The 23,206-nt window shown below is 34.6% G+C and overlaps 1 protein-coding gene across 5 annotated transcripts in view; it reads left to right on the top strand.

Moving 5' to 3' along the window:
- Positions 1-23,206, top strand: part of VPS54 (VPS54 subunit of GARP complex) — a 135,447-nt gene that overhangs the window by 55,220 nt on the left and 57,021 nt on the right. For 4 of the 5 annotated variants that reach the window (XM_049650292.1, XM_049650293.1, XM_049650291.1 and 1 more), the window contains 4 exons: positions 8,445-8,600; positions 10,334-10,575; positions 19,188-19,266; positions 21,204-21,238. In XM_049650292.1, the coding sequence (XP_049506249.1) occupies positions 8,465-8,600; positions 10,334-10,575; positions 19,188-19,266; positions 21,204-21,238 (492 nt within the window). In that variant the 5' untranslated portion in view covers positions 8,445-8,464. The remainder of the gene's footprint in view (positions 1-8,444; positions 8,601-10,333; positions 10,576-19,187; positions 19,267-21,203; positions 21,239-23,206) is intronic. The other variant, XM_049650295.1, reaches the window with a different exon arrangement.

Here is a 23,206-nt window from a genome sequence, read left to right as displayed (position 1 = left end):
CTGAGCCCAAGTCGGTCGCTCAAGCTCAACTGACTGAGCCACCCAGGCACCCCTAATTCAGTATCCTTTCTGAAGTTAGTAACCTTGACCCCTCTCTCTGCATCATGTTGACACTACTGTTCACACTTTGCTATTGGACACTTCTCCCTTGTTTCTGTAAGGATGGTATTTCTGATTGCTTTCTTCCTTTCCTTATAAATGTATTTGGTCTACCCCTTTCTACCCATTTCTCTGAGCTCTCATTAGCCATCCTTTTTTTTTTTTTTTTTTTTTGTATTTTGCGATATTACTTTCTTATGACTAGAAGTATTTTCTCTTACTCCTGTAATGTAATTGAACTGGAGACAGCAATGGAAAATTCATGGAGGCAGGGTTCTGTACACTACATGAAAGAATTTTCTTCCTAAAGCAATCATAATTATTTTACAGTAATAATCTGCTTTTGAAGTAGTCGCTTCTCTACTATTGAAGGTTTTCAAGTGAAGGCAAGACCCCATGTAGAAAAGATTCCTATATTAGGTAGAAGTTGAGCTAGATGGTCTTTCAAAGTCCCCTCCAACTCAGAGATTGTAATTTTTATCTCATCCACTCTACTCCCATAGATTCAACTTTGACCTTTATTCAGATGTCTTCTAAATCATTATTTCTAGCCTCTCTGCCTTCTCTCCCTCATCTTTCCTCTCTTGAACAGTTTTTGTCATCAAACTTGTTGTTTCTGTTCTAGGCCACACCTTTTCTAGTTTCAACATCATTTTCCAATATTATTTTTTCTCTCTTTTTACTAGCATAGCTTTGAGGATCACTGTTCTATTGTTTAGTTTAGTTATTATTGTTTACTTTTCTGATAGTAAATTATATCTGCTCATATTATTTTGCTGCCTCCTCTCCCCCTAAACTAGGGACACTCAAGCAAAGGACACCAATAGAGGAGGCTCAGGGTCCTAAAGTTTAAATTGATTATAAAACTTTGTATGACACAGTCCAAATATTAATACTTAAGATGTTTGTAATAATAAATAGTAGTAAAGTTGTTTATTGAATGTCTACTGTGTGCCAAGTATTGTGCCATGAGCTTACATAGGTTATGTAAGTTATATTCCATTTAAATTTTATAACATTGCTATGTGGAAGATACTGTTGCTGTTCCATTTTAAAAATGAGAAAACTAGGGGCGCCTGGGTGGCGCAGTCGGTTAAGCGTCCGACTTCAGCCAGGTCACGATCTCGCGGTCCGTGAGTTCGAGCCCCGCATCAGGCTCTGGGCTGATGGCTCGGAGCCTGGAGCCTGTTTCCGATTCTGTGTCTCCCTCTCTCTCTGCCCCTCCCCCGTTCATGCTCTGTCTCTCTCTGTCCCAAAAATAAATAAAAAACGTTGAAAAAAAAAATTAAAAAAAAAAAATGAGAAAACTAAGGTCACACAACTAATAAGTGATAGATCCCTAACTCACTTTATGGCCAGTTTTCTTAAGTATATTATATATACTATGTTTCAAGAATACAGAGAATCTAGAATAAAGTTTTAGAAAGTCACATAATGTATGCAAAGAAGAGAATGTATTTTTGATTTTGTATGTTTTTAAATGAATATGAACTTATATGAGACATTGTTAGCGGCTTATTTGTGCTTATTACTTCTTTATCCATGATATTGTTCATTCATTCATTGAATATTCATGCATTTTACTGATTGCCTAGACTCTGCTGAGTGTGGCATAGGAAGGTGAATGAAACAAGTAAGTTTTCAGTATAGTGGGGGAGACAAAATTAACAGGTAAATAATCGGTTATAATTGGAGCAAGTACTAAAAAGATCACGCTATAATGCTAGTGATCGAGAATAATGGAGTGTGTGTGTGTGTGTGTGTGTGTGTGTGTGTGTGTGTGTGTGTTTGGATGGGGGAAGAGAAGGGAGAGGATGTGCTTAGATACAGTGGTCAGGAAAGGCTTGTTATAATAACCACTGTTAATGTTTTGTTGTATACCTTTTTATACATTATGTGTATGTAGAGAGAGTTATGTAAAGTTTTTATATCAAATGTGATTATATATTCTGTTTTGTAATCTCATAAATAAGTCTCTTGAAACAATAGCCATTGTTTTTTAATTTCCCCTCCTGTTCCACTCCAGCTTCTGCAGTCTGGCTTCTGTGCCCACTGTTGAACTTGACATTGTTTCTGATGTAACGGGTCACTGCCTAATTGCCAAATCTAAATGATGGTTTTTTCCCCCTTATTTATTTGTGAATTCTCAATTGATATTTCTCCCACCTTCTTGGATGTTCCTTCTTTATCACAAGCTTTCCTTTATATCTTTCATTTCTTTCTTCAGAAATGTTCAAGTCCTCTTAGGTTCTGTACTTGGCCCTCCTTACTGATATCTTATAGAGTGATGGATTTAACACCAGTGTCTTTAAGTCTGTAATGACTCACTAGTCTTGTGGATCAAGTCCAAAATCCTTTGTAAGGTTTCACCCAGCCTAAGGATTCTTCATTTTTTTTTGATAGAAGGAAAAAAGAAATGAACCTTTATTAATACTTATTGTAAGAATTGATATTAGCACCTTCAGTCAGTTCATATGTTCATTTATCTTATGATCATCTTTATTTTAACTCAGTGGTTATCACTTGGGGTGATTTTGTTTTCTCCCTTCTTTCCCCCACCTCAGCATATTTGGCTTTGTCTAGACACATTTTTGGTTGTCATAACTGTATATGTGGCAGGGGAGGGTACTATTGGCATCAAGTGAATAGAGGCCAAGGATACATCTAAAGATCCTAAAATGCATAGACGGAAAACACCCAATAACAAAGAATTACTCAGCTCAAAATGTCAATAGTGCCAAGGATCAAAAGAAACCTCCTTTAACTGGATTTTAAGTGTTTCCTTTAATTATGAATGTAGATAACCCTTCATAGGGATATTAGCACTGCCTGTAACTTTGTCACTAGTAGAAATTTCAAATATTTTCATGTCACATTAATGTGTTGCAGATACCTTGAAATATTTAAGCTCAATTATTGCTTAGAAATTAAGATAGATTTGCATTAAGTGAGAAGCAAGAAATTACTATATTACATTTTAAAAAGTTTATCTCAGTATAGTTGTCCATTGTAATCTAATGTATTTTATGCATTATAAACTAAATTATTCTGGGAAGGGGTCTGTAGACTTCACCAGACTGCCAAGGAATCCATAGGATAGAAAAGCTTAACTCCTGGTGCAGAGGCTTAAATGTTTTTGGTGAGAATGCTTCAGAGGTGATGATGTTTATTTTATATTGTCATTTCATGACTCATTAAGTTGTCATACTATTGTCAATGATGCCAAGTTTGATGACTTAGTTAAGGTAGTGACAACCAGATTTTAAAGATACATTTTCCCCTTTGCATTGCTTAGTAATCTGTGGGGTAATACTTTGGCACAAGATGAGTGTTCTGAATCTGAACAACCTTTCACCTAGTAGCTTTAGCATACATCGATGATTTTTGCCTGAATTGGTTTATACCTTAGGGTTACAACTAATTCAGTTCTTCCTTCTACATTTATTACTGGCTTTGTTCTGTAAAGAAGAGATTTCCTTTCTTCATCCCACTCCACCCACTTTTCCTCATGTCTTTTTCTTTCCCTAAGTATCACTGTATATTCATTAATTTTTATTTAGCCAATATGTTACACTCAAGTAAGTTTCTTTTCCTTTTTTTTTTTTTTTTTTTTTTTTTGGAGTGCTCAAATTGTCCCGCAAGTGGCATTTGAGCACCCTTTTTACTTGGTCCTTTGTCCTTTTGACAGATCCTTCTGGTCTTTGAGCATGTACTTGCTTTCTGACGCAAGAGTTCTCAGGATCCACTTTTTTTTTTTTTTTTTTCCCCTGTGCTCCAGGTCTGAACTCAGATATTTCGTCAGTGAACCGTGGTTCTTTGTGGAGATGGTATAGTTTTCACTTATTCCTTGAAAGTAGAGCATACCTGTGAAATCTTTTGTAAAACTGAAATAGTGTAAAGCAGAGAAACACTTACCATTAATTTATAGGGAAAATGTTTGAACGTTCCCAGACCCCCAAAATGACATGTTTTAGGCTTCTCCTATTTCTTAAGACATGTATTACCAATGGTTGCCTAGAATAAATTGAGAAAAAGCACAGATACTAAGATACACGGTTCAAAGCTACAGTAGCTTGTTGCTGAGGTGCTGAGTGTAATTTCAGGGAGGTAGTTTGGCAGTGCTACACTTGCTGCTTTGGGTGTGTCCTGCCTCTGTGATGGCTTGCTGCAAATGCTGAATGCGGTTTTTGCCTCTCACCTTTTTAAAGAAAAGCAACAATCCTCTTTGGATTTCTTTTGGTTAGTGAAAACAGGTGCTAATGTAGGTCTTTAGTAAAAGCAGACTGGCATAATGCAAACTTTGGAAAAACAGTGTGTACCTACATTTAGAAACCAGTCGGAGCTGTTGGTATGCTGGTGCTTCTGGAGTGACATTGTTTTAGGAACTTTTAATAGAAGCTTTTAACCTAACTTGTAACATAAAAAGATACTTTGAGACATAAAAGAAAGACAATCACATGTTTCTTTTTTTTTTAATATGAAATTTATTGTCAAATTGGTTTCTATACTACACCCAGTGCTCATCCCAACAGGTGCCCTCCTCAATTCCCATCATCCACTTTCCCCTCCTCCCACCCCCCATCAACCCTCAGTTTATTCTCAGTTTTTAAGAGTCTCTTCTGGTTTGCCTCCTTCCCTCTGTAACTTTTTTTTTTCCCCTTCCCCTCCCCCATGGTCTTCTGTTAAGTTTCTCAGGATCCACATAAGAGTGAAAATATATGGTATCTGTCTTTCTCTCTATGACTTGTTTCACTTAGCATAACACTCTCCAGTTCCATACACGTTGCTACAAAAGGCCATATTTTATTCTTTCTCATTGCCACATAGTATTCCATTGTGTATATAAACCACAACTTCTTTATCCATTCATCAGTTGATGGACATTTACACTCTTTCCATAATTTGGGTATTATTGAAAGTGCTGCTGTAAACATTGGGGTACAAGTGCTCCTATGCATCAGCACTCCTGTACACATGTTTCTGATCTTACTCATCCTTACAAATTCTTTTGGAATGAATGAGACTGTTTCTTTCCTTAACTCATACCCATGCTCTTATCTATTCACTTAAGGATTATCAGTAGCTGTCTAACTAACATCTCTCTTCTGATCTGTTCTACATATTACCCATTTAATCCATCTCTAAAGTATTTATTATATATCTATCTGTGTGCCAGGAATTGTGTTAGGCACATAGAATACACAGGAAAATGGAAACATCAAGAGGTTCATAGTCTGAGAAGACCTATATAAAGACCAAATTTTCAGTATGGTTGTTGCAAAAATAGAAATACATAAAGGGTGACTTAAGTGTGAGAAACCAAAGAAGGCTTCAAGAGAATATAATAGTTGAGTATGGTATTGATATAATTATGAAAAGATGATTGTGTAAAGAATGGTGGAGTGATTTACAGATTCTCATTGTAGGTGACCGCTGATTAAATGCCAAATTTGTTTCTAGATGTAAAGTGGAAGTATTAGAAATCAGAGGTTACCTGCATTTAGTGCATAGAGCTTTCTTTTTCCCTGTATTCTGTGTTTTTTGTTATTATTTTTGCTAGTTTTTTTTTTTTTTTCTGGATAGACAAACTATTCTTAGGTTACACTGAAACTTTCTTACTAGGATGCCTCATCATTTCTGTTCTTTAGCTTTTCAATGAAAGATTATTTTTTTTGCTGAAGTTGTTTGGTTTAGAGGCCACAGGGATTTGGTGTATTTGTTTATGCATCCATGCCTTATGAATAAATCCACAATATTTTATTACTAGTGATTGCACATACTAAGTATCTGCATCATACTTACGTGGCCATTAATACAACGTTTGGTTCTTACTGTGCGGAAATCTTAATAAACTCAGGATGATTGAAAGAAATGGAGAGACAAATGGTTTGAAATTGGGACTCCCCTATATAGGCAGTCCCCTAATTTTACATACTCTCTTTATAGTTAGAGATGTTCCCCCATTTCATAAGAAGAACAAACAAAACCTATATATGTGTCCCTGTTCAGAATCTTTAAAGAGTAAATAAGGTACCACTCCCCCACCACCTCAGATACTGAAATAACTTATAGGAGTCTAGAAATTTTTTCTAGACTAGTTTAGTCTCCATCTCCTCAAGTATTTCTGGCTTCCTGAGATGGCGCTTAGGATTTCTTTTTGCTGTTAAAACAACATGATGGTAAATAGTATAAATTGAAATAGTAGTGTGCTATCAATCAGTATTTGATTTATCTGACACCAAGCAATGGGCAATCAATATAAATACATTTTCCATATATTTGTAGCTTACCTCTACAAATGTCAAAATGTCTTTAATTTAGCCATTTTATTTGATGAAATTAATAAAGTTAAATAGACTTTATGTTAAATTTGGAATTATCCTTACTAAATACTTAATATACAGGATTATGTATTATATACTTTCCTTTAGATTATCTTTTCTCTCTCAAATATGTTTTATATATATATACATATACGTATATATATATACACATATATACATATATATGTGTATATATATATATAAAACCATACACTTAATGTGTATGGCTATATATGCAACAGGCCAGTGATCCCTTTCAAACCAAGACCCTGATTAATTCATCTGGCCATGTTCTCTGTGTGTGTGTGTGTGTGTGTGTGTATTTAAGTATGATTTATTTTTCAGTACTTCCCAATACAAGTGTTTTACTCTAGCCATGTCAGTTTCCACATAGTCTTATGATTATTCCATGTCCCTTAACCTTTGTTCATGTTATTGTTTGCTTTCTGTTCAGGGACCCTAAGGAAGTTATTTATCTTTGTGCATTTTCTTAACAGTTTGTTTCTTACGGTCTTAGTGGTGTAATTGGATTTGTTTCTTTTGCATTAGGAGGACTGTGACAGATAATCAAAGAAGTCTGGGGGGCGCCTGGGTGGCTCAGTCAGTTGAACGTCCAACTTTGGCTCAGGTCATGATCTCATGGTTCGTGAGTTTGGGCCCTGCATCGGGCTCTGTCTGTGCTGACAGCTCAGAGCCTGGAGCCTGCTTCCAATTCTGTGTCTCCCTCTCTCTCTGCCCCTCCCCCCCACACGCTTTGTCTCTCTCTGTCTCTCAAAAATAAAGAAAACTAATTAAATAAAAAAAAAAAACCCAAAGAAGTTTGGGAAATGTCAGTTTTAGCTTTCCACTAAACTAGGGGAGAGTTAGAGTAGATTAATTTTTTGTCACCATTCTCAGCTTTGTCTCTGCTCTTTATTTCTTACCCTTGGTATATTCACCAGATTTCCTGAGTAGGCTTTTTTTTTTTTTTTTTATTTGTTAAAACCCATGTGTCTTTGTAAACCCCCTAGTCTTTCTGAGCCTTGCTATACTTATCTCCAGTATGAGGGAACTTAGACTAGATGATCTCTCTAAGTTCCCTTTCAGCTGTAAACTTCTGTTTATGTTCATTTATTTATTCCTTCATTGAAAAATATTTATTGAATACCTGTTATTTGATATGTATACTCTGAACTATAAGATTATCTACTCTCCAGTAATAAAATAATACATGTTCTTCAGTATCCAGGTTATGTACTGCTTCATTTGTAAAGTTTTACCTGAAACTGTAGCCTATGTTATGTTGTCTTGCCCCACAAATTCTTTTAGGACCTAGTGAACAATGTAGACATAGGTTAACCTGTGTTTTACTTAGTGTTTTGATTGTTGTCATTACTTAATGTAATTGCAGACACCTTGGAGAGTAATACTTCTTTTATAATTGATAACGGTTGTCAGTCGTAATAATCATGACGGTAACTAACATTTATAAACACTAACTTTTGAGACGAATGTTGTTTTATATGCTTTATATGCTTTATATATATATCCATTCCTTTTACTCTTACAAAATGTTTGTGAAATGGGAGCTCTTTTCATGTCCATTTTTACAAATGAGGTAAGGTATACAAAGGTTAAGTAAATTTCCTTGAGGTTATACTGCTGGTAAGTGAAGAATTTCTGCAGTCAGACTTCAAAAACCCATTTGCTTATAATGCGTAATTACTGTATGCTTGCTGAATGAATGGATGTTTTCATCTTTAATATACAATTGGTTACAGCTTTGGTATCTATTTTGCACTTTGGGTAAAAGACTGAAGATATTTCACTTCCGGGAGAATACTTTTCAAACAAGGACAAATAACTTTCTTAGTAACTAATTATGAGTGACACAGTTAATAGTATTCAAATTGTATACTTATACCTTGAGGGATTTTTGGATAATGTATCCTTTTCAGAGAAAGTGTGAGACATGCATAATACTTACAGATGAATTTTGATTTGTGTTAAGTATCTTGATTATTACTTGTTACTTATTTTCAGTTGAGTGGTGATTTTATGCAATGGCTTCAAGCCACAGTTCTTCACCAGTGCCTCAAGGAAGCAGCAGAGATGTTTTCTTTAAAAAAGAGGTAGATCCAACAAAACACATTCGACCTGTGCAGTCACTGCCAGATGTATGTCCCAAGGAGCCCACAGGTAAGGCCTTTTTCTGTTTGTTGGTTTGAAGATTTTTACTGAGGGTTTGTATTCTTTTTAAATGAGTAGAGATTCTGTATACAGTTGACCCTTGAACAACATGGGGTTTGAACTACATGAGTCCACTTATATGTAGCTTTTTTTTTTTTATAAATACAGTACAGTACTATAACTATATTTTCTCCTTATGGATTTCTTAGTAATATTTTCTTTCCTCTAGCTTACTTTATTTGTAAGGATGTAGTATATAATATATATAACATACAGAATATGTTAATTGACTATGTTATCTGTAGGGCTTCCAGTCAACAGTAGGCTATTAGTAAAGTTTGGCAGAGTTGAAGTTAGATGTGGATTTTTGACTACATGGGGAGGGGAGTGGTCTGTACCCCTAATCCTTCCATTGTTCAAAGGTCAGCTATACTTAAAAGAATAAATTTTATAGTGTTAAAACTAAAGAGATAGATAATTTGGAAGTTGATTGGAAAATTGGAATATAGTTCTTTTCATGCATTTCCATAGAAAAAATTACTTGCATAAATGGAAAAAAAAAGTTTTGAAAATGGAAGCTAGAGATTTGAAGCTTTTTAGTTAAACATAGTATAGTCAATTCTTATTATTTGTGGATTCTGTGTTTGTAAGTTTGCCTGATCCCTGAAATTTATTTGTAACCCTAAAATCAATACTTGTGGTACTTTTGTCATTATTTGCAGCCATTTGCAGAGGAATGAAAAATTTGAATTGCCTGATGCACATGTGCCTACCTAAGGTTGAACAAGGCAACACTTTGCCTTCTTGTTTTAGCTCTCATGCTATAAACAAGTATCTTTTTTTGTGGTCTAAACAGTGCCACATTTTTTGCATTTTTGAGCTTTTTATTGGTGCTTTTGCTGTTTAAAAATGGTTACCAGATGTAGGGCTGAAGTGCTTTCTAGTGTTTCTAAGCACAAAAAGACTGCAATGTATGCACTAATGAAGAAAACTCATTCAGGTATGAATTACAGTGGTGTGAGCCATGAGTTCAGTGTTAATGAATGAACAATATATATTAAATAAGGTGTCTTTAAACAGAAACAGAATAAGATTATTTATTGATTGGTTGATGAAAATTTTGTGACCAGAGGCTTGGAGGTACCTACCCCTGTATTTCCCCTAGGAATAGTGGTTCAGTATTTGCTAATTGTTACCATGACTTTATAGAACAAAACTACCATGAATAACAAGAATTGACCATATATATATTTTTGTTTCCTCTATGATTAATGCCACAGCAGCATTTCTGGCATCTAATCATAAGCCAAACAAAGGATATTAGAACCAGGTGTGTCTGCCATAATACAACAGAAAAGAGGTAAACCTGTGAAAAATATGGAGTATTAAAGGATAGAATATATATAATAAAAAGGTAGAAGAGTTTTGATGTTGAAAAAAGAGAAATTGTACATTAAGGAAAGGAACTAATGAAAGACTTTCTTTATGATCCACCCCACGATGCAAATACAACTCTCAAATTTTGCGTATTCTTTATCTTTTACATGCTTTTCCTTCCCTTGGCAATTGATGCTGAAAGCTGAAGGTTATTTAATCAGATTGATTTTCATTAAAACGTTTGTTATAAAAGAGAGATTTTGGTGCCTTGGCATAGAGCAGAAACTAAGCAATTTTTATTTTTCTAGGATGTACTTTCAAATGTAGAACTTAGTTTACAGAGTTTTCTTGTTTACTTTTTGCAGGTGATTCAAATAGTTTATGTGTTACCCCATCTCTAGTTACAGATCAACATAGATGGACTATATATCATTCCAAAGTAAACCTCCCAGCAGCATTAAATGATCCTAGATTAGCAAAAAGAGAATCTGACTTCTTCACAAAAACATGGGGATTGGACTTTGTGGACACTGAAGTCATACCTTCATTCTACCTCCCACAGATCAGCAAGGAACATTTTACAGTGTATCAACAGGAAATCTCTCAGGTAATATCTAATCTTGAAGTCAGGTCGAAAGGGATAGAAAGATCTTTAGTTTGATTTATTATAGATTTTTGACCAATAATCTTTGATGAGCTTACAGTATTCTTTTCTGTCTATATTCATTCTACTGTCCTGGGTTGTATTTAATTCTTTGCTTAGATATATGTAAATATATTTCTCTTACTGGAGTGATTTTTCACATTTATACTTTTCTAATAGTGCTAAGATTCAACATGCAACCCACCCTGCCTCCCAAGGAGAAAATTGTTCTGTTAGGCCAGTAAAACCCAGATGATTTGTGAAGTTTAAGAAATGAGCAGAATAGAACTGTTTCTTTGTTTCTTATTTACCACAAAGAATTTAATAGAGCATGCTAGCTCTGGCAGATAGTCTTGATACCTTTAGACATAATATATTGCTCTACATTCAGTTCTGAGCGAGTGGTCCTAAGTTTGAGATGGCTTGTTATTCATTTTTAGTGAGTATTTTCAATATAATTTTGGTTACCATTTTAGTCTTTTAAGAAACTCACTTTTAAAATGGAACAGGGGATATTAAAACTTCTTTCTTTACTGAAATATAATTGCCATATAACATTATAATAGTTTCAAGTGTACAACATAATGATTTGATATTTATATATATTGCAAAATGGTCACCATAAGTCTAGTTAACCTCTGTCACCATACATAGTTACAAATTTTTTTTTTTTTCGTGATGAGGATTTTAAAAATCTTTCCTAGGAACTTTCAAATATGCAATACAGTGTTATTAACTATAGTGATCACGTTTTATATTACATGTAGAAGAGGGGATATTTATATTTTTATAATATCCTTTTTTATACTTTTTTCATTAGCAAGCCTAATTTGCATTTAGCTGACTTCATTTCACTTGATTACTTTGTTCCTTTTATGATTTGGAAATAGGCTAAATATGATTACATTATTGGCATTAGTACTATACAGTATCTGGTTAATTTTTAGTACTACCTACTATTTTTGTACAGCACCTGTAAATATTATTTACTTTTATATAATGTATATTCACATATGGTGTCTAGAGTTTTTGTGTTCCTCTTTTTTTTTTTTAAAGTAGGCTCCATGCCTACCTAGTGTGGAGTGCAACATGGGGCTTGAACTCATGACCCTGAGATCAAGACCTGGGCTGAGACAAGAGTCTGATGCTTAATCAACTGAGCCACCCAGGTGCCCCAAGTTTCTGTGTTGTTTTCAACAATCATAGCTGTCTGGATGTTGTTAAGTGGATGAGCTTTAATATGCCTTCTTTTTGATGGTTTGTAATCTCATGCCTTATAACCTACCATTTGGCTTCTCTATTTATCCATTTATTGATCAAATATTTATTGAATGCCTTCCATGTGCCAGGCACTGTTCTAAACACTAGGGATACAACACAGACCAAAACACACTATTTCTCTCCATTAAAAAGTTTACATTTCTAACAAGGATTATGAACAATAAACCCTTAAGCAACCACTAAAATAACAAAACAAAGTATTATAGCTAATAAGCCAACAGAAGAGATAACATGAAATGAAAAAAATTCTCAATCCAAACAAAGGCAGAAAAAGGGTAAAAAGGGAGCAAAGAATGGATGAGAAAAAAGAAAAACTTCAAGATGATAGACCTAAACCTAACCCTGTCAATAATCATATTAAATGTAAATGTTTAAGCACCCTGATTACAAGTCAGAGGTTGTGAGATTGGATGAAAAAGCGAGACCCAACTGTATGCTGCCTATAAGAAGTGTACTTTAAATACAGAGACACAGAACATTTGAAAAGTAAAACGATGGAAAAAGATATACCATGCTAACACCAGTCAAAAGAAAGCTGGAATGGCTATATTAATACCAACCAAAGCAGATTTCCAAGCAAAGATTATCCTAGGGGTAGCGATTATTTTATAATGATAAAAGTGTTAAGTTAATCAAGAGGATATATTTCTAAACATTTAGTCTGTAAAAACAGAGCTTCAAAATATATGAAACAAAAAGTAGGAATTTTATGGGGGAAATGGATGAATTCACAATTCTGGTTTTTATGGGGGAAATGGATGAATTCACAGTTCTGGTTGGGGATTTTAATACTTGTCTCTCAATAACAAGTGCTCAATGACAGCACTGTCAATCAACCTGAATTGACTTTGAAAGAACACATTGAAACAACATTCCACCCAACACAGAAGAATACATTTTCTTCTGAAGTGTTCCTGGAACATTTATCAACATAATCTGAACCATAAAACAAATATTAATACATTTAAAAGTCTTCAAGTCATACAAAGTATATTCTTTGACCACAATAGAATTAAATTAGAAATTATTGACAGAAAAGTGTGTGGAAAATCCACAAATACTTGGAAACCAAAATTAACACTTCTAAATAAAAATGTGGGTCGAAGAGGAAAAGGAAATTAGAACCATTGATCCTTGAACAACTTGGTTTGAACCATGCAGATCCACTTATATGCAGATTTTTTTGATAAGTACAGTCACAGTACTGTAAATGTATTTTCTCTTCCTTATGATTTTCTTTTTTTAAAAACAAACTTTTTTTTTTTTTTAATGTTTATCTTTGAGAGAGAGAGAGAGAGACAGAGACAGCATGAGCCAGGGGAGGGACAGAGAAAGAGGGAAACACAGAATCCAAAGCAGACTCTAGGCTCCGAGCTGCCAGCACAGAGCCCGACCCAGGGCTCAAACTCAGGAACCACAAGATCATGACCTGAGCCAAAATTGGATGCCCAACTGACTGAGCCACTCAGGCGCCCCTTCCTTATGATTTTCTTAATAACATTTTTTTTCTAGATTATTTTAAGAAATAATATGTAATGTGTAATATACAAAATATGTGTTAATTGACTTTTTGTTACTGTTAAGGCTTCTGGTCCACAGTAGTTGGTAGTTAAGTGTTTGGAGAGTTAAAAGTTATACTTGGATTTTTGATTATTGGACATTGGTGTCCCTAACCCCTACGTTGTTCCAAAGGCAGCTGTTGTTTGAACTGAGTGGAAATAAAAACACAACATATCAAATTTGTGGCATGCTACTCTGGTGGTACTTAGGGAACAATTTATAGCAGTAGATGCATATATTAGACAAGAAGAATAGTCTCAAATTAGTGACCTCAACTTCCACCTTAAAAAGCTACCACAAGAACAAATTTAAACCAAAATAAGCAGAAGAAAGAAACATCAAAGTCAAAATCAGTGAACTAGAAAGTAGAGAAACAGTAGAGAAAAATCAGTGAAACCCTAAGCTGATTCTTTGAGATCGATAAAATTGGCAGACCTGGGTGCCTGGGTGGCTCAGTTGGTTTAGTGTCCGACTTCAGCTCAGGTCAGGATCTCGCAGTTTGTGAGTTCGAGCCCTGCGTCAGGCTCTGGGCTGACAGCTCAGAGCCTGGAGCCTGTTTCAAATTCTGTGTCTCCCTCTCTCTGCCCCTCCCCTGCTCACACTCTATCTCTCTCTGTCTCTCAAAAATGAATAAACGTTAAAAAAAAAAAAACTTAAAAATTGGCAGACCTATAAGCAATGCTGATCCAGGAAGAAAAAACATAATCACCAATAACAAGAATGAGAGTGATGACATCACTACAGATTCTACAGTGGTTACAAGACTAATTTGAACAATTTTATGCCAATAAACTTAACAAGTTAGAGTAACTGACATATTTGTTGAATGACACAAATGACCAAATCTCACTCAAGAAGAAATAGATAACCTGAATAGCCTTATACTTATTAAAGAAATTGATGTTAAATACCTTTTCAAGAAGCAAACTCAAGCGCTCATGGCTTCACTGTTGATTTCTACCAAATATTTAAAGAAAAAACAATACCATGTCTACACATATTCTTTCATATTTTCGTGAAGATATGAAGGATAGGGTGAGTATTAGGATGAGGCTGGCAAGGTTCCTGAGATGTAAAATATGAAGGGGCATGAGAATCTAAGAGTAGGTACCTCTTTAAATATTGTACCCTAGGCTCCTTGCTTGCCTCACCCTATTGCCAGCCCTGGTGGAGTAACTCTCACATACTGTTGGTGGGAATTTAGAGTGGTACAAACCCTTTTGGAAAACAGTTTAGCCATTTCTTAAAAAGTTAAAAATACTTCTGGTTCAGCTTAGAAGGAGCTTGGAAGCTTCTACTCCTGTTCTCACAAGAAAAAATCTGAAAAAACTGAAAATCAACAACTTAGAGGCTTTTTGAAGGTAACAGCCTAGGGGCGCAAACTCACTAAAAGACAAAGGCCTAATCACAGAACTCTGGAATGCTTCCCTTCCTCCCACATCTTCCCACCATATCAATAGGGCACCTGTATAATAAGGGAATACAACTAAAAGACTTAATATTGTCTTAATAATGTCTCAGACTTAATATTTAAGAAATCTGTAAAGGCAGCAAGGGAGGGGCACCTGGGTGGCTCAGGTTGTTAAGTGTCCAGGTCTCTCAGGTCATGATCTCATGATTTGTGAGTTCGAGCCCCGTGTCAAGCTCTGTGCTGACAGCACGGAACCTGCTTGGGATTCTCTCTCTGCTCCTCCCCCATTTGCTCTCTCTCTGTCTCAAAGTAAATAAATAAACATTAAACAACAACAACAAAAAAGACAGCAAGGGAGACAAAAACAAGGACACCAGAGGAAATTTTAGCCTCTAACATCTGCAGCTACAGCAAACAGTAAATACAGCCTCATTCCTAGCCAGATAAACAGAAATCTCACACAAAATGCCTGTTTACCTCAGTTCCTTTTATCCAGTACATCATATCTGGCATTCAACAGAGAATTATAGTATATACTAAAGATAAGAAGAAGAAAACCCCACAGTTTAAAGAGCAAGTACTAGAATGAGACTCAGATGGCAACAATGTTGGAATTCTCAGACTGGGAATTTAAAACAACTATGGTTAATATACTAAGACCTTAATGGAAAAGGTAGATAACATGTAAGAATAGATGGGTAATGTAAGCAGAGAGATGCAAACAATAAGAATCAAAAGGAAATTCTAGAAATAGAAAACAGCAGACATGAAGAATGCCTTTGATGGATTCATCACTAGACTTGAAACGTCAGAGAAAAGAATCAGTGAGCTTAAGGAAAAGTTGATAGAAATGTATCAAAATGTGTGGGTTAGTGAAAGCATTGCTTAGAGGGAAATTTAATAGTTTTGAATGCGTGTATTAGTGAAGAAAAAAATCTAAAATTAATAATCTAAGCTTTTACCACAGGAGACAAAAAGAACAAATGATATTCAAAGTTAGCAGAAGGTGAATCACTGTGTTTGTACCTGAAACTAATGACCTCATGTGTCAAGTATCTTACAATAAAACAAGAGAAGAAAAGAAATAATAAAAATTAGACCAGAAACCAGTGAAATTGAAAAGTGGAAATCAACAGAATCAATAAAACTGAAAGCTGTTTCTTTGAGAAGATCAATAAACTTGATAATTGTCTGGCCAAGTTAATTAAAAAAAAAAGACATAAATTATTAGTACTAGAAATGAAAGAGGTCATATCACTAATGATCTCATGGACATTAAAAAGATAGTAAAATAATATTATCAACAAACTGTATGCCCACAAATTCTGTCTGAATAAATCTATACTTATTAAAGAAATTGAATCAATAATAATTTTTCAAAATAGAAAACGCCAGGGCCAGATGAGTTCACTGGTGAATTGTACCAACCATTAAAGCAAGAAGTTATACCAGTTCTTTATGATCTATTCCAGGAAATGGAAGCAAAGGGGATACTTTCTAACTTATTTATGCAGCATTAACCTAATATTGAAATTAGACAAAAACATTATGAAAAAGGAAAACTACAGACCACTGTCTCTCATGAACATAGTTGCAAAAGTCCTTAACAAAATATTGGAAAATCAAACCCAACAACGTATAAAAAGAATTCTATACCATAACTAAGTGGGATTTATTCCACATATGTAAGGTTGATCCAATATTCAAAAAGCAATTAGTGTAATCCATAAATTAACAGGCTGAAGAAGAAAAGTCGTATGTTCATATCAATAGATATAGAGAAAACATTTGATAAAACTCAATACCCATTCATGATAAAAATGCAGCAAACTGGGAATATAGGGGAACTTTTTATTTATTTTTTTAATTTTTTTAATGTTTATTTTTGAGAGAGAGACAGAGCACAAGCAGGGGAGAGCAGGGAGAGAGGGAGACACAGAATCCAAAGCAGGCTCCAGGCTTTGAGCTGTCAGCACAGAGCCTGACGTGGGGTTCAAACTCATCAACTGTGAGATCATGGCCTGAGCTAGTCAGACGCTTAACTGACTGAGCCACCTAGGTGCCCCAAGGGAAACAAATTCAACTTGATAGTATCTACAAAAACCCTACAACTAATAGTGAGAAACTAGATGCTTTCCTACTTAAGATCAGGAACAAGCTAAGGATGTCTGTTCTCACCACTCCTTTTGACATCATACTGGAAACTCTACACAATGAGACAAGAAAAGGAAATAAAAGGTATATAAACTGGGAATGAAGAAATAAAACTGTCTTTATTCACAGATATCATGATTGTCTATGTAGAAAATCCCAAAGAGTCAGTAAAGAAACTCCTGGAACTAATAAGCGATTATACCGAAGTTGCAGGATACAAGGTTAATATTACAAAAGTAAATTGCTTTCTTATATGCTACTGATGGACAATTAGAATTTGAAATTAGCACAGCACCATTTACATTAGCACCAAAGAAAATGAAATACTTAGGTATAAATCTAACAGAATATGATCTATATGAGGATAACTACAAAACTGATGAAAGGAATCAGTGAAGATCTAAATAGAGATTCCATGTACGTGGATAGGAAGACTCAGTATTGTCAAAATGTTCTTCCCAACTTGGCCTATAGATTCAACGCTATCTCAGTTAAAATTCCAGCAATTTATTTTGTAGATACCAAGAAACAAATTCCAAAGTTTATAAAGAAAGGGAAAAGAGAATAGCTAACAAAGTATTGAAGAACCAAGTTGGAAGACTGACACTAATTGACTTCAAGACTTACCGTGAAGATATAGTAATATAGACAGTGTAGTATTTGTGAAAGAATAGATATACAGACCAAAGGAACAGAAGAGAGCTCAGAAATAGACCTACACAAATATAGTCAACTGATTTTTGATAGAGGTGCAAAGGCAGTTCCATAGTCTTTTGAATAAATGGTGCTGGAACACCTAGATATCCACATGCAAAAAATTATTAAATAAATAAATAAATAAATAAATAAATAAATAAAAAGAATCTAGACACAGACTACCCACACCTTTCACAGAAATTAGCACAAAATGGATCATAGACCTAAATGTAAAATGCAAAACTGTAAAACTAGAAGATTACATAGGAGAAAAATACATGACTTTGAGTTTGGTGATGACTTTTTAGATAATGGCATCAAAAGTACAATCCATGAAAGAAAAAATTGACAAGTTGGACTTAGTTAAAATTTAAAACTTCCATCTGTGCAAGACCATTAAAAGAAAGAATACAAGCTAGACACTGGGAGAAAATATTTTCAAAACACATATATGATAAAGGATCGCTATCCAAAATGTACAAATAACTCTTAAAACTCAACAATAAGAAACATCCCAACTGAAAAATGGGAAAAGGACTTGAATGAACATTTCTACAAATGACCAATAAGCATGTGAAAAGATAGTCAATATCACTAATAATCAAATTTAAATGATAAGTTTTATGTATATTTTGCCACAATAAAAAAAATGGGTGAAAGATCTGAACAGGCATCTCATAAAAGAATACATATAGATGTCAAATAAGCATATGAAAAGATGCTCATATGTCATTAGGGAATTGCAAATTAAAATAACAATGAGATGCCACTACACATCCATCAGAATTTGAAATTGAAATCTATGAGAACTGAAATCTATCAGAAATTGAAACACTGATAGCACCAAATGCTGGCAAGAATATAGACTAATAGGAACTCTTATTCGTTGTGGGTAGGACTGCAAAATGGTATAGCCATGTTTGAAGACAATCCTGTAGTTTCTGCCACAGTTGCTATCAGAGCTCTGAACACTACCAGCTCAGTATTTTTTCCTTACCATACTCCACTTCCCTATGGGTGTCTTCCACTATTTATGGTGTCTCTGAAAAGATAGAATTGTTAGTGATCATCTAATCTAAAGTCAGTGAGGTTTCTTTTCCTTTGAGTCAGAAAGGGTTAACTGATACCTATCTTTCTATCTTAGGTATATAGGTTTTCACATTTTCTTCCTTGTTTTAAAAAGTTATTCTCAATTGATTTCTGTTATGTAAATAAGGATCTTTCATTTGTACCCCCACTTCATTCCAAATTTATGGAGGTTTTACTATAATTATATAAAATGGGATGGGTATAAATAAGCATATAGGTGTTCATAGAGTTCATATTTGGTTTATTAAGCATACTTGTTTAAGTTCAAGAGGTTAGTGATTTCATATTAAAATTTGTACAACTAATTTGGTATATTCTTTTGTGAAATATTTTGATGCTTTCATATTGCTACATAGCATTTATTTTGTTATTTGTCTTTTTATAGAAAGAGAAGACTCATGAGAGATGCAAGAATATTTGTCCTCCTAAAGATACTTTTGACAGGACTCTCTTACATACTCATGGTATGAATATGTGCTATTTGTAGACAATATATAGATGAATATGTGGTATTTGTAGCACAGTGTAAATATCAACAAACAAAATCTTAATTTGGGGATCTTTTATTTCAGTGAAATTTTTATAGCCTGTGATCATAATCTTTTTCAAAAGTTTTTGAGAAAGAAAAATCATGGGTCTCATAGTGTTATCCTTCACTTCAACAACTATTTATTTAACATCTGGGTGCTTGGTACTTTGCTTGTTGCTTAATAATAGTTGAATAAGAAAGAACACTTGTCCTCAAGAAGCTGAAAGTCTCCTGAGTAAGGTTGCAATACCGTATATCAAGCAGTAAGTTCAGTGTGGTAAGATTGTATAGAGCTCCTGATTTGTTAAGCCTTAGAAAACTTCCTAGAGTTGATGATTGCCTGTGTTTTAAAGTAGGTGTTAAGAAAGATTTATGTGGAGAAGAGGCCTTCTAGGAAGAGGGAACAGTAAAAGCAAAGCAGTAGAGTCAAGAGAGAACAGAGCATCTTCAAGAAACTACAAGAGTTGGGTATATTGGCTCTTCTGGGAGCAAGATATGAGGCTGAAGAAGTGGGCAGGGGAGTTGGCCCTAATATGAAGTGCCTTATATGCCATGTTAAGGAATTTTTCTTTTCTAAAAGCAGTACAGAGCCACAAAATATCTTTAACCAGACATGATCAGATTTATGATTATACATTTCACTGTGAAAATAGTTGTAGAAGATAAATTTAAGGAAGATGGTAAAATTGGAGACAAAGAGATAGTAAAAGGCTATTGAAGTAATACAAGTGAGAAATCATGTGGCCCCAAAAGCAGTTAAAATGAAGATGGAAAGGAATTTAGGCATTTGAGAGATAAGTTAGAGATCAAAGCACAGGTTTTGGTCATCAGTTAGTTGTTGGTAATGATAGATCAGTTTGCACACTGAGAAGTTTCTTTGGATTTCGCAATTTAGGAGATCTTAAGGAGGACATTCAGACTTGAAGTGATAGTTACAGAAAACACAATACTATATGTTAAGGAGTGAGTACAAGAGAAAGAAATGGAGACTACCAATGTGGATATGACTTTAGGGTTTGAGATACAGGATATTGGCTATCTAGAACAGAGTGGAAGAATGTTTTTGCATGGTCAACACTAGATGAGGCGGGAGAGGCATTTGCATAACCCTGAGAGTATGTGCTTTCTTAAATTTTGTACTGGAGGTCCTCCCTTGCCTCAGCCTACTCCAGGCCCTGGGTTTTAGCTTTATCTTTATTTGTTTGTTTTAATGGGAGAGAGCTGAGCATGTTTGTATGCAGACAGGAAGAGCTATTAGAAGGCAACAGGTTGAAGATACAGAAAGAGGCAGGGTAATTGAGGATGAAGCAAGCTCATGAAAGAGGCAGGAAGGCATGGAGTCCAACCCAGAAAGGTTACTTTTGAAAGGGTATGTCCTCTGAGATCTAGTTGGTGAGATGAAGGTAAAGTAGGTTCCTTTGCAGGTTTGTTGTTGATGCAAACTAAATGTCTAAGAAGAAAATTAATATGGTGTTAAAATCTTTGATCATAAGTTCTGGATGGGATGGTGGGTATTTTGAACAATAAAAACAGTATTCCTATATTAGTATTGAATTCATTTTTTAACTGTATGCCAAACTTAATTTCACCAAAACTTAATAAGATATCAACAAGCTTTCTGTGTCCATTTAAAAAAGACTTGAAATATATTTAGTTGTTTTATTGATACCATGCAATTGATTAAAATTATTCGAAACCTAGGATTTATTCAGTGTTTTGTCTACTACTAGGCATACAGGAAGTACCTGATAGATGTTTGCTGAGGGAATTTAAGTGGTTATATAGTGGCATAGTACAGAATCTAGTCAAAATGTATTTTATGGAATAAAGTGAAAACAAGTTTAAAAAATCATATTTTCCCCTTTTTCATAGATAAATCCAGGACAGATCTGGAGCAAGTACCTAAGGTAACAAAGCTTTAATAAATGAGAATACTGCTTTTTAATATCTTTAATTTTTTATAATCTTAAATATCTTTAATTTTGCCTTATAAGAAGCTTTCATTTGACTTTCTCACACTTTAACCACTTTGCGTCTTCTGGGACTTTGTGCATCATTTTTCTTCTCTCTTGTACATCATCAGTTTCTTCTTCGTTGCTGAAACTTACAAATATAATTAAGTCTCTCCATTCTAAAAAAGAATTTTATTGATCTTACTGCCCCTTCACATTATTAGGAGATCTTTCCTTTGTGTGAAAAATTTTGTAGAGGTATGTAGTAGATGTCCTCCTGTTCCCCCGGGGGAAAGAGTCCATTGCATTAATCAGATTCTCCAAGAGGTCTGTGATAACTGCTCTCTAGGGTGAGAAGACAGAGAAAGACAAGACAGAAGCAAAAAGAAGAGGGCAGTCATTTCTACAGTTCTTTGATTCCTACAAAATAAAATTCAAACTCTGTCATTTAAGACCCTTAATTATTCATTTCCATCATAATCACTCTCTTAACTTTTGCTTACTAATCTTTACACATTCTTTATTTCAGCCAAACTTTTTTGCTGGCTCTGTGCTTTACTTGTACTGTTCCTTTAGCTGGAAGACTTTTCCCTCAACTCCTCATATCTGATCCTTTCTTTACATTCTCTTGCTGAAATGGCAACCTTATATAAATACATTTCTTTCCAACTGAAGATAATTGGCCCCTGTGCTAAATTTCCATAGCATTTTATGTAGACCTGTGCCTTCCTTTTTAAGGCATTTGTCACTTTTTATAAGATATTTATGTGTGTATTTTATCACATCTAGTGGACTGAAGATCCTTAAGATTAAGACCTATGTAATAATTTATCTTTGTTTCCCCTTTAGTGCCTAGCATAAGAGTTAGATTATCAGTAAATATTTATTGAATTAATAAGTACTTTAAAATATACTAAAGCGGGACTAGAAAATACACTCATGTCCCTAGTTAGATTTTCCCTATCCCTTTATACTAGTTTTTGGATATAGGTAAAATCAATCAGTAAAAATAAAATATAGAAATTAATTAGGTAAGTAGTTAAGTTAAACTGTGTTTCAAGCCTTATGCTAGGTAGTAGAGATACAAAGATTAATTAGCTGTAAATCCAGGAGCATATGGCCTCCAGGGGGCAATACACATATTAAATAAATAATTTTTGTAAAGTATGAGATACATAAATATATGTGGTATATGTACTTGTGTTCAAAGATGGGGTAATGTGTTCAGAGATCGAGTAAGTAATCACACGGAGATAAATTTGTCCTTTTGTTTGGGTTGTATTCTCTAGGAAAATAGGAAAGAGCATTCTAGGCTGAAAGTGCATACAAAGATAACAGCACGAGGGTATGGAAGATAGTTGAGCATTACTACAATGTAACTTCTAAGTAGTGGGAGTGGCAAGATACAAATCACTGAGGGGGTTAAAAAAAAAAAAAAGGCTTTTGATGCCTTTCTAAAAAGTTTGGTCCTGAGGTCATGGGAATCCATTGAGAGATTAAAACAGAGAAATTAATTCAGTTATACTTGTATTTTAAAAGTATATCTGATGGGGTGCCTGGGTGGCTCAGTCGGTTAAGCATCCAACCTCTGCTCAGGTCATGGTCTAGTGGTTTGTGAGTTTGAGCCCTGTGTCAGGCTCTATGCTGACAGCGCAGAGCCTGCTTCAGATCCTCTCTCTTTCTTTCCCTCTCTCAAAAATATATAAACATTAAAAAGTATATCTGACATTAGTATAGGGGATAGATTGAGGAAGCATATCATTAAATAGCCATGTCTGTAATCCAGAGGTAATGAGGGGCTGCACTGATGAAATGCTATAGACTTAGAAGAGAGAGAGGATTCAAGTATTATTTAGAAAATATAGTGGGTAGGACTTAGTGCCCAGATGAATGCAGTATGTAAAGGAAAAAGAGTAGTCTTTT

The sequence above is a fragment of the Panthera uncia genome, assembly GCF_023721935.1.
Source record: "Panthera uncia isolate 11264 chromosome A3 unlocalized genomic scaffold, Puncia_PCG_1.0 HiC_scaffold_11, whole genome shotgun sequence".
NCBI classification, from domain to species: Eukaryota; Metazoa; Chordata; class Mammalia; order Carnivora; family Felidae; genus Panthera; species Panthera uncia.
Note: the sequence above shows the minus strand (reverse complement) of the source record. Positions and strands in the feature narration are given on the sequence as shown.